The sequence below is a fragment of the Erythrolamprus reginae genome, chromosome 10 (genome assembly GCF_031021105.1).
Source record: "Erythrolamprus reginae isolate rEryReg1 chromosome 10, rEryReg1.hap1, whole genome shotgun sequence".
NCBI lineage: Eukaryota > Metazoa > Chordata > Lepidosauria > Squamata > Dipsadidae > Erythrolamprus > Erythrolamprus reginae.
The window spans coordinates 42,678,521-42,694,828 of NC_091959.1; the positions used below are offsets into that span (position 1 = coordinate 42,678,521).

The 16,308-nt window shown below is 43.9% G+C and overlaps 1 long non-coding RNA gene and 1 gene segment (V, D, J or C); both read right to left on the reverse strand.

The window, feature by feature from the left end:
- Positions 1–2,229: 2,229 nt before the first annotated feature.
- LOC139172776 (immunoglobulin lambda variable 2-23-like) lies at positions 2,230–2,814 on the reverse strand. The segment is given in 2 exon segments: positions 2,230–2,612; positions 2,769–2,814. Coding segments are annotated over 2 exon segments (429 nt in total).
- Positions 2,815–4,386: 1,572 nt separating this feature from the next.
- The window catches only part of LOC139173222 (uncharacterized), a 29,743-nt gene continuing 17,821 nt past the window's right edge, over positions 4,387–16,308 (reverse strand). The window contains exon 3 of the long non-coding RNA XR_011559997.1: positions 4,387–4,412. This is a non-coding gene — a long non-coding RNA (uncharacterized lncRNA). The remainder of the gene's footprint in view (positions 4,413–16,308) is intronic.

Sequence of the window (16,308 nt, forward strand, 5' to 3'; positions counted from 1 at the left end):
GGGTGGGGCCGCCTTTTATCCTTTCTCAAGCACCACACCCAAACCCAGCTGTGACCTCTAATGCTGGAAATACCTAGCCAATTGAGTTCGTCTCTGATTAGCTCTCCTTTGTCGCATATCTATGATGTCATGAGCATCTTCCCCCAGGGAATCCAGGCTGCTTGCTGGGGAGAGCTCCCCCTGGTGGAACTCTGGCTGTCCTTCTTCTTCAGCCTGGGATTCCGCTTCCTCGTCAGTCTGCACCTCCTGGTCCTCAGCCTCTCCCTCTGAGCTGGAAGCCGACAGCAAATCAGCCATTCCCGGAGGGGTCCCAGGCTGAACCACAACAGTATGTATGTGTTGTTTGGTTTTAATATGATAGGGTTTTAGTTATTTCTTTTAACATTAGATTTGTGCCACTATAATATTGTTTTTATCATTGTTGTGAGCCGCCCCGAGTCTTCGGAGAGGGGCAGCATACAAATCTAATAAATTATTATTATTATTATTATTATTATTATTATTATTATTATTATTTGTGTTATCACCACCTGGTCTGAAGAAATGTAGTGATTCATGACCTTTGAGGATCATCATCTTCTTTGTGTTTAAGAACCTGTCCCTGCTTCCATGCATCCTTCTCCTTCGCATTCCTGTGTCCATCGTCCCCCTGGGCATTGAGAGACATTTCTGCAGAAGGTGATGAACCTGCAGTCATTCTTTGGAGAACTGTGAAAGGGCATCAGCAGCCCCTACTGGCTGCTGATATTGCAACATCTGTCTTATCCCCATCTGGGCTGAAGAAATGTAGAGTTTTATGTCCTTATGACCTTTGTCTTCCTTTTGTTTAAACGTCAGAAGAAGGAGAGAAAAAATAAGAAGAAGGAGGAGAAGGAGAAAGTGTCTTCTTTCTTAACTCTCTTATGGAAGATTTCACAAAGCCTCCCTTGTTGTTTTTAATACTTTGATTTGAATAGAAAATATACAGAAGATAAAGAATACAAGAATTAGAGAGATGAGAAGGAAAATTTTACATAAATGGTATTTCACGCCAGTAAAACTAGCACACTTCCAGAGGAAAGGGAAAGGAAATTGCTGGCATGGTTGCCAAATAAAAGGAGTTTTTATGCATATGCTCTAGGAATGTGTTGAAGTTCAAAAATTTTGGAAGGAAGTACAGAATGAAATAAATGATATGCTAAAAATTAACTGGATAATTACAAAAGAATTAGCAATACTAGTTAAATATGGGGAGTTACGAGAATTTAAAGAAATCAAAACAGCAGCTTTGGAAAGCGCTCAAGCAGTAGTGGTATTAGGGTGGAAAGATAGTAATAAGTGGACAATCCAGAATTGGTACTGGTACATGGTCGACCCCATCCACTTCGAAATTATGGAAATAAGATTAAATAACTTTGATGAAAATAAATTGGAGAAGCTGATGGCACGATGGAATAAGGTGAAAAATTATATCTTAAGTAGAATTTATGACGACAGTGTGAAAAATAAATTCCAATCACTTTTTGTATGTAAAGAAATGTGAACCGGAGCTAAGGAAGAAATTGAAACTTATTGTAAATAATTTAACCCCCTGAATGGTGGTGGGATTTTTATTGGTGTTGGGCACGTTTTCTTTTATGTATTTTTTGTTTGTTGTTAATTTAATAAATAAACCAATTTTTAAAAAATTTAAAATAAAAAAAATAAAATACTTTGATTTGAAGAAAGACATTTTAGGTAAAGATTATATGGAAGTCTGGAGCTAAAGTGGGTCCTAAAAAATAATTGTATTCTTTTTTTTTAATATTTAGAAGAAGCCACTGGAAGCAGAGTTGGTGAAACCTTTTCCTTTTAGCCTACATATTTTATGTGTTGTGTGAAGGACCAGTGCCTTCCTCCATCCCTCACTGTAGAGGAAGAGAGGAGACATTTCAGGAGCCACATCTAACCATGGTTTTGCAGCAGTCATTTTTTGGAGAACTATAAAAAGGCATCCGCAACCCATAGTGGCCACTGATATTGCAACATTTGTGTTATCACCACCTGGGCTGAAGGTGTTTCATGAACTTTGAGGATCATCATCTTCTTTCTGTTTAAGGACCCATCCCTGCTTCCATGTATCCTTCTCCTTCACATTCCTGTGTCCATCATCCCCGTTGCTGGGCATTGAGAGATGTTTCTGCAGAAGGCGATGAACCTGTAGGAATTCTTATCCTGCATCATCGGCTCGTGAGTCTCCCCAGTCACAGATCAAGGTATATCGCATGTGGTTTCAGCCTCAAGAGGAAGAAAATAGGTTTTTGTCGCACTTCCCCATAAGAATTCACCACCGTGCAACAGGGTAACGTCTGTGTTCCAGCTAGTACAGTAATAATCTGCCTCGTCTTCAGCCTGTGCATTGGTGATGGTCAAATATCCTATGTTCCCAGATCTGGTGGCTGTGAACCGATTTGAGACCCCTTCTCCCCTGTTGCAGGCATCACAGTGGACAAAACGAGGGGATTCTCCTGCTTTCTGTTGATACCAGTAGATGCTGTGGGAACTCTGTGTTCTTGTACAGGAGATTGTAACAGTGCCACCTGGGGACACGGAGCTGGAGGGAGGCTGAGTCCAAGCACACTGACCATTGATGCCTTTCAATAATGGTGAGATATAGGAAAGGAAAGAGTGAAGGGAGAAAAAGGGAGAAATATGTTAAACGAATGCAGCTTTGTGTGCTTCATTTCCAAGGACATTTTTTTCTTATAAGAATCACAGCCAAATCCTCTCTTGGCCGAAGAAAACTTTACCTGTGAAGTAAGTGAGGACAGATAAGAAAATCATAGCCCAACCCATGGTCAACCTAGCCAAGGAATCTCCTTCTAGGGAGGAAAATTATAGCCTTCTCTGGGTCTTCTCCTTTCCTTTGCTTAAATGCTGCTTACTTTCCCCTTTCATGCAAATGAGATTGGTTCTACTAGTATATTTCATTCCCCAAAAGCATGATGAGGTTTTCTAGTTTAGCCAATGACCAGAGGAAACATTTGCATACAGGAGATTTGGAAACCTGGACTAATTAAACTCTTTCAGTTAAAAATCTCAACCTTCTGTTGAGGAACCGAGCATTTTCAGAGTTTCTTCAAAGACACCATGCATAAATTGACATTGAAACAATAAATGAAATTGTGTGACTCTACATAATCTCAACAATGTGTAAAAACCATTTTTAGGAGCCACATCTGACCAGGGTTTTGCAGCAGTCATTCTTTGGAGAACTACAAAAGGGCATCAGCAGCCCCTACTGGTTGCTGATAATGCAACATCTGTGTTATCACCACCTGGGCTGAATTAATGCAGCATTTCAGGACCACCGTCCTCCTTCTATTTTATTTTATTTATTTTATTTATTTATTTTGTCAAACAATTATAGGGTGGCAATTTGTACAAATAAAACATTAGATAAGTAATGATAAAAAGAAGACAATAGGACAGGGACGGTAGGCACAATGGTGCGCTTATGCACGCCCCTTACAGACCTCTTAGAAAGGAGGAGAGGTCAATCGTAGATAGTCTAAGGTTAAAGGTTTTGGGGTTAGGAGTAGAAACCACAGTCAGGTAGTGCATTCCAGGCCTTGATGACTCTATTGCTGAAGTCGCATTTTTTGCAGTCAAGTTTGGAGTGGTTGACATTCAGTTTAAATTGTTTGCGTGCTCGTGTGTTGTTGCGGTTGAAGGTGAAGTAGTCGTTAACAGATAGGACATTTTGGTATATGATTTTATGAACTATAATTATTAACTAAAATCTGTTTAAGAACCCACCCCTTCTTCCATGCCTGCTTCTCCTTCACAGTCCTGTGCCCATCATCCCCCTTGCTGGACATTGAGAGACTTCTCTACAGAAGGTGATGAACTAACTAACTAACTAACTAACTAACTAACTTACTTACTTACTTACTTACTTACTTACTTACTTACTTACTTACTTACTTACTTACTTACCTACCTACCTACCTACCTACCTATTTTATTTGTTTATTTGTTTATTTGTTTATTTGTTAGATTTTTTAGATTTGTATGCCGCCCCTCTCCTGCATCATCAGCTCTTGTCTCCCCAGTCACAAATCAAGATATGTTGCATGTGGTTTCAGCCTCAAGAGGAAGAAAAAAGGTTTTTGACACACTTCCCCATAAGAATTCACCACTGTGGAACCAGTTGCCTGTTCTTTCCAAGGCACAACAGTAATAATCGGCCTCGTCTTCAGCCTCCACATTGGTGATGGCCAAAGATCCTGTACTCCCAGATCTGGTGGCAGTGAACCGATCTGGGATCCCTTCTCCCCTGTCACTGCAGCCATCACAGTGGACAAAACGAGGGGATTCTCCTGCTTTCTGTTGATACCAGTAGATGCTGCGAGAACTCTGTGTGGTTGTGCAGGAGAGGGTAATGGTTCCACCTGGGGACACGGACCTGGAGGGAGGTTGAGTCCAACTTTCTTGACAGTCAACACCTTTTAAAAGGGAGAAGAAGAGTGGTGGAGTAAAGGAAAAAATACCGAATCTGTGATCCACTTCATTATTCTTAAATATTTCTGGTAGCCGTGTTTTTTTATTAAACCCAAAAGCCAATCCTCTCTTGGACCAGGAAAACTTTACCTGTGAAGTAAGTGAGGAATGCTAAGAAAATCATAGCCCAACTCATGGTCAACTTTGGCAAGGAATCTCCTTCTAAGGATAGAAGATCTGAAGAAGAACCTTCTTCAGACCTTCTCCTTTCCTTTCCTTAAATGCCCCCCCCTTTCTCCTTTCATGGAAATGAGATCTGCTCTCATTGGTTCTGCCAGCATATTTTCTTCCACAAAAGCATTGTGAGGTCTTCTGATTGAACCAATAACCAGAGAAAAGATTTGCATATAAGAGATTTGGAAACCAGGAGGAATGAAAAGGTCTCAATTAAAAATCACCCTCTGCTGCTTGTGGAACAGGGATATTTCTTCAGACACACTATTTAATTATACGTGAATTTGACATGGGCACGATACATGTAATTATGTAAGTCAACCTCAATAGCATGTAAAATCACAAGTGCATTTTTACGCGAAAGGACTTCCCTTTGCTTGCAGCGCCGCTGTGGCGTCCTTTTTCATAAAAATAAATAACAATAAAAAATCCGTAAAAATAAAAAACGATGGGATTCCATGGGCGGAGCTTTGGCGCCACAAACCGTTCTCACTGTCGGGGAATTTCCCTTTAATGCTAAGTTGCTTCCCTCCTTGATTAGTTTCCACCCATTGTTTCTCCTCTTATCTTCATGTGCTTTGAAAAAATAAATGGACCGCCCTCTTCTTTGTGGCAGATCTTCAGATATTGCAACACTACTATCATGTCATTGCTGGTTCTTCTTTTCATTACACCAAACATAACAAATTCCTGCAGCCCTTCTTCGTATGTTTTATTCCCCCAGTTCCTCAATCACCTTTGTTGCTCTTCTCTGCACTGTTTCCAAAGTCTCAACACCTAGAAGCAGCATTCCAGGTGTGCTCACATTAAGGCTGTGCATCTTCTCCTTATAACACAAGGGAGTGAGACCAGGGGTCTGTGGGCTTCCCTGACACCCTTCTCATCCTCGGTCCTGAATGGTCTTCATCTTTGCTGGGTGCTGAGAGACTCCTTTGCAGATGGAGATGAATTTTCAACTCTCTCTCTCGTGTCTCCAGTCGCAGATTACAGTTTGTTGCTTCTTTTTTCAACCCGAAGAGGAAGAGAGGAGGTTTTTGTCACACTTCCCCATAAGAACTCACCACTGTGTAACAGGGTAACTTCAGTGTTCCACCTATCACAGTAATAATATGCCTCGTCTTCAGCCTGTGCATTGGTGATGGTCAAAGATCCTGTATTCCCAGATCTGGTGGCAGTGAACCGATTTGGGATCCCTTCTCCCCTGCTGCAGCCATCACAGTGGACAAAACGAGGGGATTCTCCTGCTTTCTGTTGAAACCAGGGAATCCAGTGGCGACTTTGAGTTGTGGTGCAGGAGAGGGTTATGGTTCCACCTGGGGACACAGAGCTGGAGGGAGGCTGAGTCGCCACAAACTGACCATCAATGCCTTTCAGGAAATGGACCAAGGGGGAAAAGAGTGAGGGGAGAGAAGGAAAGAAAGACAGTTAAATTGATGCATCTTCCTTTGTTTGCTCAGTTCCAAGGATCCCTGGTCTTATGAGAATCACAGCCAAATTCTCTCTTTGACCAGGAGAACCTTACCTGTGAAGTAAGTGAGGAGTACTAAGAAAATCATAACCCGACCCATGGTCAACTTTGGCAAGGAATCTTCTCCTTCTAGGGTGGACAGTTATAACCTTCTTTAGATCTTCTCCATTCCTTTCCTTAAATGCCTCTGTTTTCTCCTTTCATGCAAATGAGATCTACACCAATTGGTTCTGCTAGTATATATTCTTCCCCAAAAGCATTATGATGTCTCATTTAACCAATGAGAAAATAATTGCACATCAGAGCTTTGGAAACAGGGATAAATTAAAAGGTCTCAGTGTGGTATTGAGCCAAGTGTGATGGGACACACAAGGAATTTGTCTTGGTGCATATCCTCTCAGTGTACATAAAAGAAAATTGTAGATTTGGAAACGGGGATGAATGAAAAAGTCCCAATTAAAAATGAAGCTGTGCTGCTTACAGAACAGGAAACCTTGGTAATTTCTCGAAACACAATTCTTTATATGTAAAATTGACATGGAAGTGATACATGAAATTGGGCAACTCCACTTAATCACAATAGTGAGCAAAACCATCATCCTGGGGCGGGGGTTGGGAGGAGCACCATAATTCATTTGGACATATGGGCTAAAGCGGGTCAGAAGAAATACTTCTGTTTTCCTTAAAATTTGGAAGAAGCCACCAGAAGCAGAATCGGTAGAAACAACCATTTCCTTTTATCCTATATATTTCATGTGTCCTGTGAGAGATTGGTGCCTTCCTCCTTCCCTCGCTGTAGAGGAAGAGAGGAGACATTTCAGGAGCCACATCTGACCAGGGTTTTGCAGCAGTCATTCTTTGGAGAACTACAAAAGGGCATCAGCAGCCCCTACTGGCCGCTGATATTGCAACATCTCTCCCATCTCCATCTGGGCTGAGGAAATGTAGAGTTTTATGTCCTTTGAGGACCATCATCTTCCTTATGTTTAAATGTCAGAAAAAGAAGAGAAAAAACAGAAGGAGGACAGGAATGTGCCTTCTTTCTTAATTATTATACAGAAGTTTTCACATAGCCTCCCTTGTTGTTTTTAATATTTGATTGGAAGAAAGAAATTTTAGGTAGATATTACTGGGAAGTCTGGAGCATCCTGATTCTTTGAGCTTCTTCTCAATGACGGAGCATGCACAACTTATGAAAGCAAGTTGTTCCACAGGTTGATTGTTCTCACTGTTGGGGAATTTCCCTTTAATTCTAAGTTGCTTCTCTCCTTGATTAGTTTCCACCCATTGTTTTTCGTCTTATCTTCAGGTGCTTTGCAAAAAATTAATGGACCCCCCTCTTCTTTGTGGCAGACGCTGCTATCATGTCATCGCTGGTTTTTCTTTTCATTACACCAAATATCCCTAATTACTGCAGCCCTTCTTCGTGTATTTCATTCTGCCCGTTCCCTAATCTTGGTTGCTCTTCTCTGCACTGTTTCCAAAGTCTGGAAGCAACATTCCAGGTGTGCTCTTATTAAGGCTGTTCATCTTCTCCTTTCACAATGTGCACTTATACCACAAGGGAGTGAGACCAGGGTTCTGTGGGCTTCCCTGCAATTCCTCTCATCCTCGTTCTTGAATGGTCCTCATCTTTGCTGGGCACTGAGAGACTCCTTTGCAGATGGAGATGAATTTGCAACTCTTTCTCTCCTGTATCCAGTAACAGATCAAGGTTTGTTGCTTCTTGTTGCAAGCTGAAGAGGAAGAGGGGAGGTTTTTGTCACACTTCCCCATAAGAATTCACCACCGTGCAACTGTGTAACTTCAGTGTTCCACCTACCGCAGTAATAATCTGCCTCGTCTTCAGCCTGTGCATTGGTGATGGCCAAAGATCCTGTATTCCCAGATCTGGTGGCAGTGAACCGATTTGGGATCCCTTCTCCCCTGCTACTGCAGGTATCACAGTGGACATAACGAGGGGATTCTCCTGCTTTCTGTCGATACCAGCCAATCCAGTGGGTACTTTGAGTTGTGGTGCAGGAGAGAGTAATGGTTCCACCTGGGGACACGGAGCTGGAGGGAGGCTGAGTCACCACAAATTGGCCATTGATGCCTTTCAGGAAATGGAGCAGGAGGGAAAAGAGTGGGGGGAGAGAAGGAAAGAAAGACAATTAAATTGATGCATCTTCCTTTGCTTTGCTCATTTCCAAGGGACCCTGGTCTTATGAGAATCACAGCCAAATAATCCTCTCTTGACCCAGGAAAACTTTACCTGTGAAGTAAGGGAGGATTGCTAAGAAAATCATAACCCAACCCATGGTCAACTTTGACAAGGAATCACCTTCTAGGGAGGAAAATTATTGCCTTCTTTGGATTTTCTCCTTTCCTTTCCTTAAATGCCTCTGCTTTCTCCTTTCATGCAAATGAGATCTTCACCCATTGGGTCTGCCAGTGTATTTTCTTCCCCAAAAGCATTATTAGCCACATCTGTCCATGCTTTTGCTGCAGTCATTCGTTGGAGAACTGCGAAAGAGCATCAGCAGCCCCTACTGGCTGCTGAAATTGCAACATCTGTGTTATCCCCATCTGGGCTGAAGAGATGTAGAGTTTTATGTCCTTTGAAGACCATCGTCTTCCTTCTGTTTAAAAACAATAAGGGAGAAGAGAACAGGAATCTGCCTTCTTTCTTAACTATCTTAAGGAATATTTCACAAATCTCCCTTGTTGTATTTAATACTTTGATTTGAAGAAAGACACATTTATGGACAGATGACATATTACATCAGTAGCATCAGTCTTCTTTGGTCGTGTCCTTCTCAACTTTAGTGGTGTGGTTAAGGGTGCAGAAAAGAGGTAGATGCTCATCGGAAGAATTTCATGTTTCTGTCCTATCTCCATCTGGGCCAAAGAAATGTAGAGTTTTACGTCCTTTGAGGACCATAGTCTTCCTTCTATTTAAATGTCAGAAAAAGAAGAGAAGAAAAATGATAAGGAGAAGGAGAACAGGAATGTGCCTTCTTTGTTAACTCTCTTATGGAAGATTTCACAAAGCCCCCCTTGTTTTTAATACTTTGGTTGGAAGAAGGACATTTTAGATAGAGATGACAGGGAAGTCTGAAGCATCCTGATTCTCTTAGCTTCTTCTCAATGATGGAGCACCCACAACCTCTGAAGGCAAGTTGTTCCACCGGTTGGTTGTTCTCACTCTCGGGGAATTTCCCTTTAATGCTAAGTTGCTTCTCTTCTTGATTAGTTTCCACCCATTGTTTCTCCTCTTATCTTCAGGTGCTTTGAAAAAATTAATGGACCACCCTCTTCTTTGTGGCAGATCTTCAGATATTGCAACACTGATATCATGTCGTTGCTGGTTCTTCTTTTCATTACACCAAACATCCCTAATTACTGCAGCCCTTTTTCGTGTGTTTCATTCTGCCCATTCCCTAGTCTTGGTTGCTCTTCTCTGCACTGTTTCCAAAGTCTCAACATCTAGAAGTAGCATTCCAGGTGTGGTCATATTAAGGTTGTGCATCTTCTCCTTATAACACAAGGGAGTGAGTCCAGGGGTCTGTGGGCTTCCCTGCCACCCTTCTCATACTCAGTCCTGAATTGTCTTCATCTTTGGTGGCCGCTGAGAGACTCCTTTGCAGATGGAGATGGATGTGCAACTCTTTCCCTCGTGTCTCAAGTCACAGATAAAAGTTTTCTTGCTTCTTCTTTCAGGCTGAAGAGGCAGAGAGGAGGTTTTTGTCACACTTCCCCATAAGAATTCACCACCGTGCAACTGGCTATATTCATTGTTCCACCTACCACAGTAATAATCTGCCTCGTCTTCAGCCTGGGCATTGGTGATGGCCAAAGATCCTGTATTCCCAGAACTGGTGGCCGTGAACCTATTTGGGATCCCTTCTCCCCTGCTGCAGCCATCACAGTGGACAAAACGAGGGGATCCTCCTGCTTTCTGTTGATACCAGCCAATCACGTAGTTACTTTGAGATGTGGTGCAGGAGAGGGTAACAGCTCCACCCAGGGAAACGGAGCTGGAGGGAGGCTGAGTCACCACAAACTGACCATAAGTGCCTTTCAGGAAAAGGATCAAGGAGAAAAAGAGTGAGGGGACAGAAGGAAAGAAAGACAATTAAATTGAGGCATCTTCCTTTGCTTTGCTCATTTCCAAGGGACCCTTGTCTTATGTGAATCACAGCCAAATAATCCTCTTTTTGACCAGGAAAACTTTACCTGTGAAGTAACTGAGGATTGCTAAGAAAATCATAGCCCAACCCATGGTCAACTTTGGCAAGGAATCTCCTCCTTCTAGGGTGGAAAGTTATAACCTTCTTTAGATCTTCTCCTTTCCTTTCCTTAAATGCCCCTGTTTTCTCCTTTCATGCAAATGAGATCTACACCCATTGGTTCTGCTAGTCTATTTTCTTCCACAAAAGCGTTATGAAGTCTGATTTAACCAATGAGAAAATAATTGCAGATCAGAGCTTTTGGAAACCAGGATAAATTAAAAGATCTCAGTGTGGTATTGTGTCAAGTGTTACTGGCCTACGTGGACTCATTGCTCCGGAAATTGCGGGTTGCGAGTCTCTCTTGATGAAGTTGGACTTAGGGGTTCAGGTGGGCTTATTTCTCACGTACCTGCCTCCCAGCTGCGTGTCAAAAGCCCTGCCTGTGCTACTCGAGGAGGTAGCCGGGTTGGCGGTGGAGTTCCCCAGACTTATTGTCTTGGGGGACTTCAATCTGCCGTCACTCGGCGAAACCTCGGGGTTGGCACAGGAGTTCATGGCCACCATGACAGCCATGGACCTGACTCAAGTAGTACGGGGTCCGACTCATGAGGGGGGGCACGCACCTGACATGGTATTCCTTTCCGAGCAATTGAGCAATGGTCTGAGACTAAGGGGCTTAGAAGCAGTGCCTTTGTCATGGTCAGACCATTTTCTACTACGGCTTGACTTCCTGGCTCCAATCCTTCCCCGCAGGGAGGCGGAACCAATGAAGATGTTCCGCCCCAGACGCCTAATGGATCCAGAGGGTTTCCAGACGGCGCTTGGGGTTATTCCAGAGGCACTCATCCACAGTTCGGCAGAGTCTCTTGCAGAGGCCTGGAATACGGCTGCTGCGGAGGCTCTCGACCGGATTGCGCCTTTGCGACCTCTCCGTGGCGCTAGACCCCGTAGAGCTCCATGGTTCAACGAGGAGCTCCGGGAGTTGAAACGCCAAAAGAGACGTCTAGAGAAGCGATGGAGGAAGAGTAGGTCTGAATCTGATCGAACACTTGTAAGAGCTTTTATTAAGACTTACAAAGTGGCGCTCAAGGCGGCAAGATGCGCGTACCATGCCGCCTTGATTGCATCAGCGGAATCCCGCCCGGCCGCTCTGTTTAGGGTGACCCGCTCCCTTCTTAACCAGGGGGGAGTTGGGGAGCCCTTACAGAGTAGTGCCGAGGACTTTAACACGTTTTTCGCTGATAAAGTCGCTCGGATCCGAGCCGACCTCGACTCCAATTGTAAAACAGAGTCGACTGACAACGAGTCAGTCGAGGTGACTGGGGCACGTACTTGTCCACCTGTCTGGGAAGAGTTTGATCTGGTGACACCTGATGAAGTGGACAAGGCCATTGGAGCTGTGAGTTCCGCCACCTGTTTACTGGATCCGTGTCCCTCCTGGTTGGTTTCGGCCAGCAGGGAGGTGACACGGAGCTGGGCCCAGGAGATTACCAACGCTTCCTTGGGGAGGGGAGTTTTTCCATCACTCTATAAAGAAGCGCTTGTGCGCCCCCTCCTCAAGAAGCCCTCCCTGGACCCAGCCGTACTTAACAACTATCGTCCAGTCTCCAACCTTCCCTTTATGGGGAAGGTTGTCGAGAAGGTGGTGGCACTCCAGCTCCAGCGGTCCTTGGAAGAAGCCGATTATCTAGGTCCCCGGCAGTCGGGTTTCAGGGCCGGTTACAGCACGGAAACCGCTTTGGTCGCGTTGATGGATGATCTCTGGCGGGCCCGGGACAGGGGTTTATCCTCTGTCCTGGTGCTCCTTGACCTCTCAGCGGCTTTCGATACCATCGACCATGGTATCCTTCTGCACCGGCTGGAGGGGTTGGGAGTGGGAGGCACTGTCCTTCAGTGGTTCTCCTCCTACCTCTCTGGCCGGTCGCAGTCGGTGTTAGTGGCGGGCCAGAGGTCGACTCCTAGGTTTCTCCCTTGTGGGGTGCCTCAGGGGTCGGTCCTCTCCCCCCTGCTATTCAACATCTACATGAAACCGCTGGGCGAGATCATCCAAGGACATGGGGTGAGGTATCATCAATATGCGGATGATACCCAGCTTTACATCTCCACCCCATGCCCAGTCAATGAAGCGGTGGAAGTGATGTGCCGGTGCCTGGAGGCTGTTGGGGCCTGGATGGGTGTCAACAGACTCAAGCTCAACCCGGATAAGACGGAGTGGCTGTGGGTTCTGCCTCCCAAGGACAATCCCATCTGTCCGTCCATCACCCTGGGGGGGGAATTATTGACCCCCTCAGAGAGGGTCCGCAACTTGGGCGTCCTCCTCGATCCACAGCTCACATTAGAACAACATCTTTCAGCTGTGGCGAGGGGGGCGTTTGCCCAGGTTCGCCTGGTGCACCAGTTGCGGCCCTATCTGGACCGGGACTCATTACTCACAGTCACTCATGCCCTCATCACCTCGAGGTTCGACTACTGTAATGCTCTCTACATGGGGCTACCTTTGAAAAGTGTTCAGAAACTTCAGATCGTGCAGAATGCAGCTGCGAGAGCAGTCATGGGCTTACCCAGGTATGCCCATGTTTCACCATCACTCCGCAGTCTGCATTGGCTGCCGATCAGTTTCCGGTCACAATTCAAAGTGTTGGTTATGACCTTTAAAGCCCTTCATGGCACTGGACCAGAATATCTCCGAGACCGCCTTCTGCCGCACGAATCCCAGCGACCGATTCGGTCCCACAGAGTGGGCCTCCTCCGGGTCCCGTCAACTAAACAATGCCGGTTGGCGGGCCCCAGGGGGAGAGCCTTCTCTGTGGCGGCACCGGCCCTCTGGAACCAACTCCCCCCGGAGATCAAAACTGCCCCTACTCTTCCTGCCTTCCGTAAACTCCTCAAAACCCACCTTTGCCGTCAGGCATGGGGAAACTAAACATCTCCCCCTGGGCACGTTGAAGTTATATATGGTATGTCTGTATGTGTGTATGTTAGTACAGGGGATTTTCTTAAACTTATAATATTTTAATTAATTGGATTGTATTGGATTGTTTTTCACTTGTTGTGAGCCGCCCCGAGTCTTCGGAGAGGGGCGGCATACAAATCCAAATAATAAATAAATAAAATAAAATTTGTCTTGGTGCATATGCTCTCATATTAAAATAAAACTATGTATTTGGAAACTGGGATGAATCAAAATGTCTCAATTAGGAATGAAGCTGTGCTGTTTAAAGAACAAGAAAGCTTGTGAATTTGTCCAAACACACTTCTTTATACATGAAATCGACATGGAATATTAAATTGGGCAACTCCATTTAATGTCAATAATGTGTAAAACCACCAGCTTATAGAAAAATGAGCGTGCATAAGCGCACCATTGTGCATACCATCTCGGTCCTACTGTTCTATTGTCTTCTATCGTTTTATCATTATTGTTATGTTTTATTTGTACAAATTACCATCCTATAATTGTTTGACAAACAAACTATCAAACAAACAAGCAATCAAGCAAGCAAATAAATAAATAAATAAATAAATAAACAAACAAACAGACAAACAGAGAAACAGACAAACAGATAAACAGATAAATAGATAAATAATTAAATAGATGAATAGATAAATAAATAAATAGATGAATAGATGAATAGATGAATAGATAAATAGATAAATAGATGAATAGATAAATAATTAAATAGATGAATAGATGAATAGATGAATAGATGAATAGATAAATAGATAAATAGATACATAAATAGATAGATAAATAGATAAATAATAAGAGGAGTACTTTTGGACATAGGGGCTAAATTGGGTCCTAAGAAATACTCGTATTATTTTTTTAAATATTTGGAGGAAGCCACTTGAAGCAGAGTTGGTGAAACCCTTTCCTTTTATCCTACATATTTCATGTGTTCTGTGATCAGTGCCTTCCTGCGGCCCTCAGTGTAGAGGAAGAGAGGAGAGAGTTTTAGGAGCAACATCTGAGCCTGTTTCTGCAGCAGTAATTCTTTGGAGAACTATGAAAGAGCACCAGCAGCCCCTACTGGCCACTGACATTGCAACATTTGTGTTATCTCCATCTGGGCTGAAGAAATGCAGCATTTCATGTCCTTTGAGGGACCATTGTCTTCCTTCTGTTTAAGGACCCACCCCTACTTCCCTGCATCCTTCTCCTTCGCATTCCTGTGTCCATCATCCCCCTTGCTGGGCATTGAGAGACTTCTCTGCAGAAGGCGATGAACTTACAGGATGTTTTCTCCTGCATCATCGGCTGGTGAGTCTCCCCAGTCACAGATCAAGGTATGTCGCATGTGGTTTCAGCCTCAAGAGGAAGAAACAAGGTTTTTGTCACACTTCCCCATAAGAATGCACCACTGTGCAACAGGGTACGTCCACTGTTCCAGCTAGCACAGTAATAATCTGCCTCGTCTTCAGCCTGCGCATTGGTGATGGCCAAAGATCCTGTACTCCCAGATCTGGTGGCAGTGAACCGATCTGGGTTCCCTTCTCCCCTGTTGCAGGTATCACAGTGGAGATAACGAGGGGGTCCACCTGGTTTCTCTTGATACCAGAGGATACCGTAGGAACTCTGAGTTGTGGTGCAGGAGAGCGTAGTGCTTCCACCCAGGGACACAGAACTGGAGGGAGGCTGAGTCCAAGCAGACTGACCATTGATGCCTTGAAATAATGGTGGGAGGGAGGGAGAGAAAGAGTGAAGAAAAAGAAAGAAATACTGTTAAACTGATGCACGTTCGTTCGCTCTGACCCATTTCCAAGGGACCCTGGTCTTATGAGAATCACAGCCAAATAATCCTCTCTTGGCCTGGGAAAACTTTACCTGTGAAGTAAGTGAGGAGTCCTAAGAAAATCATAGCCCAACCCATGGTCAACTTTGGCAAGGAATCTCCTTCTGGGGAGGAAAATTATAACCTTCTTTGGATCTTCTCCTTTACTTTCCTTAAATGACCCCGTTTTCTCCTTTCATGCAAATGAAATCTGCTCCCATTGGTTCTGCAAGTATATTTTCTTCCCCAAAATCATTGTGACGTCTTCTGATTTAACCAATGACCAGAGAAAATATTTGCATATAGAATAAAGTAGAATTTTACTGGCCAACTTTGATTGGGCACACAAGGAATTTGTCTTGGAGTATATATCTCAGTGTACATAAAAGAAAATTGTAGAATTGGAAACGGGGATGAATCAAAAGGGCCCAATTAAAAATGAAGCTCTGCTGCTTAAAGAACAGGGAAGCTTGTGAATTTCTCCAAACACACTTTATACATGAAATTGATATGGAACATGAAACTGGGCACCTCCACGTAATATCAATAATGGGTAAAACCACCAGCCTAGAGGGGAAAAGAAGCACCGTAATTCATTTGGACATATGGGCTAAAGAGGGTCATAAGAAATACTTGTATTCTGTTTTCCTTAGAATTGGGAAGAAGCCACCAGAAGCAGAATTGGTGGACACAACCCTTTTCTTTTATCCTATATATTCCATGTGTCCTGTGAGAGATCGGTGCCTTCCTCCTTCCCTCACTGTAGAGGAAGAGAGGAGACATTCCAGGAGCCACATCTGACCAGGGTTTTGCAGCAGTTATTCTTTGGAGAACTACGAAAGGGCATCAGCAGCCCCTACTGGCTGCTGCTATTGCAACATTTGTCCTATCCCCATCTGGGCTGAAGAAATGTAGAGTTTTATGTCCTTTGAGGACCATTGTCTTCCTTATGTTTTAATGTCAGGAAAAGAAGAGGAAAAATGATAACGAGAAGGAGAACAGGAATGGGCCTTCTTTGTTCACTCTCTTACGGAAGATTTCAAAAAGCCTCCCTTGTTGTTTTAAATACTTTAATGTGAAGAAAGACATTTTCATTCTTTGGAGCACTGCGAAAGACCTTCATTCTTTCTGATTTTGCAACATCTGTGTTATAAACACC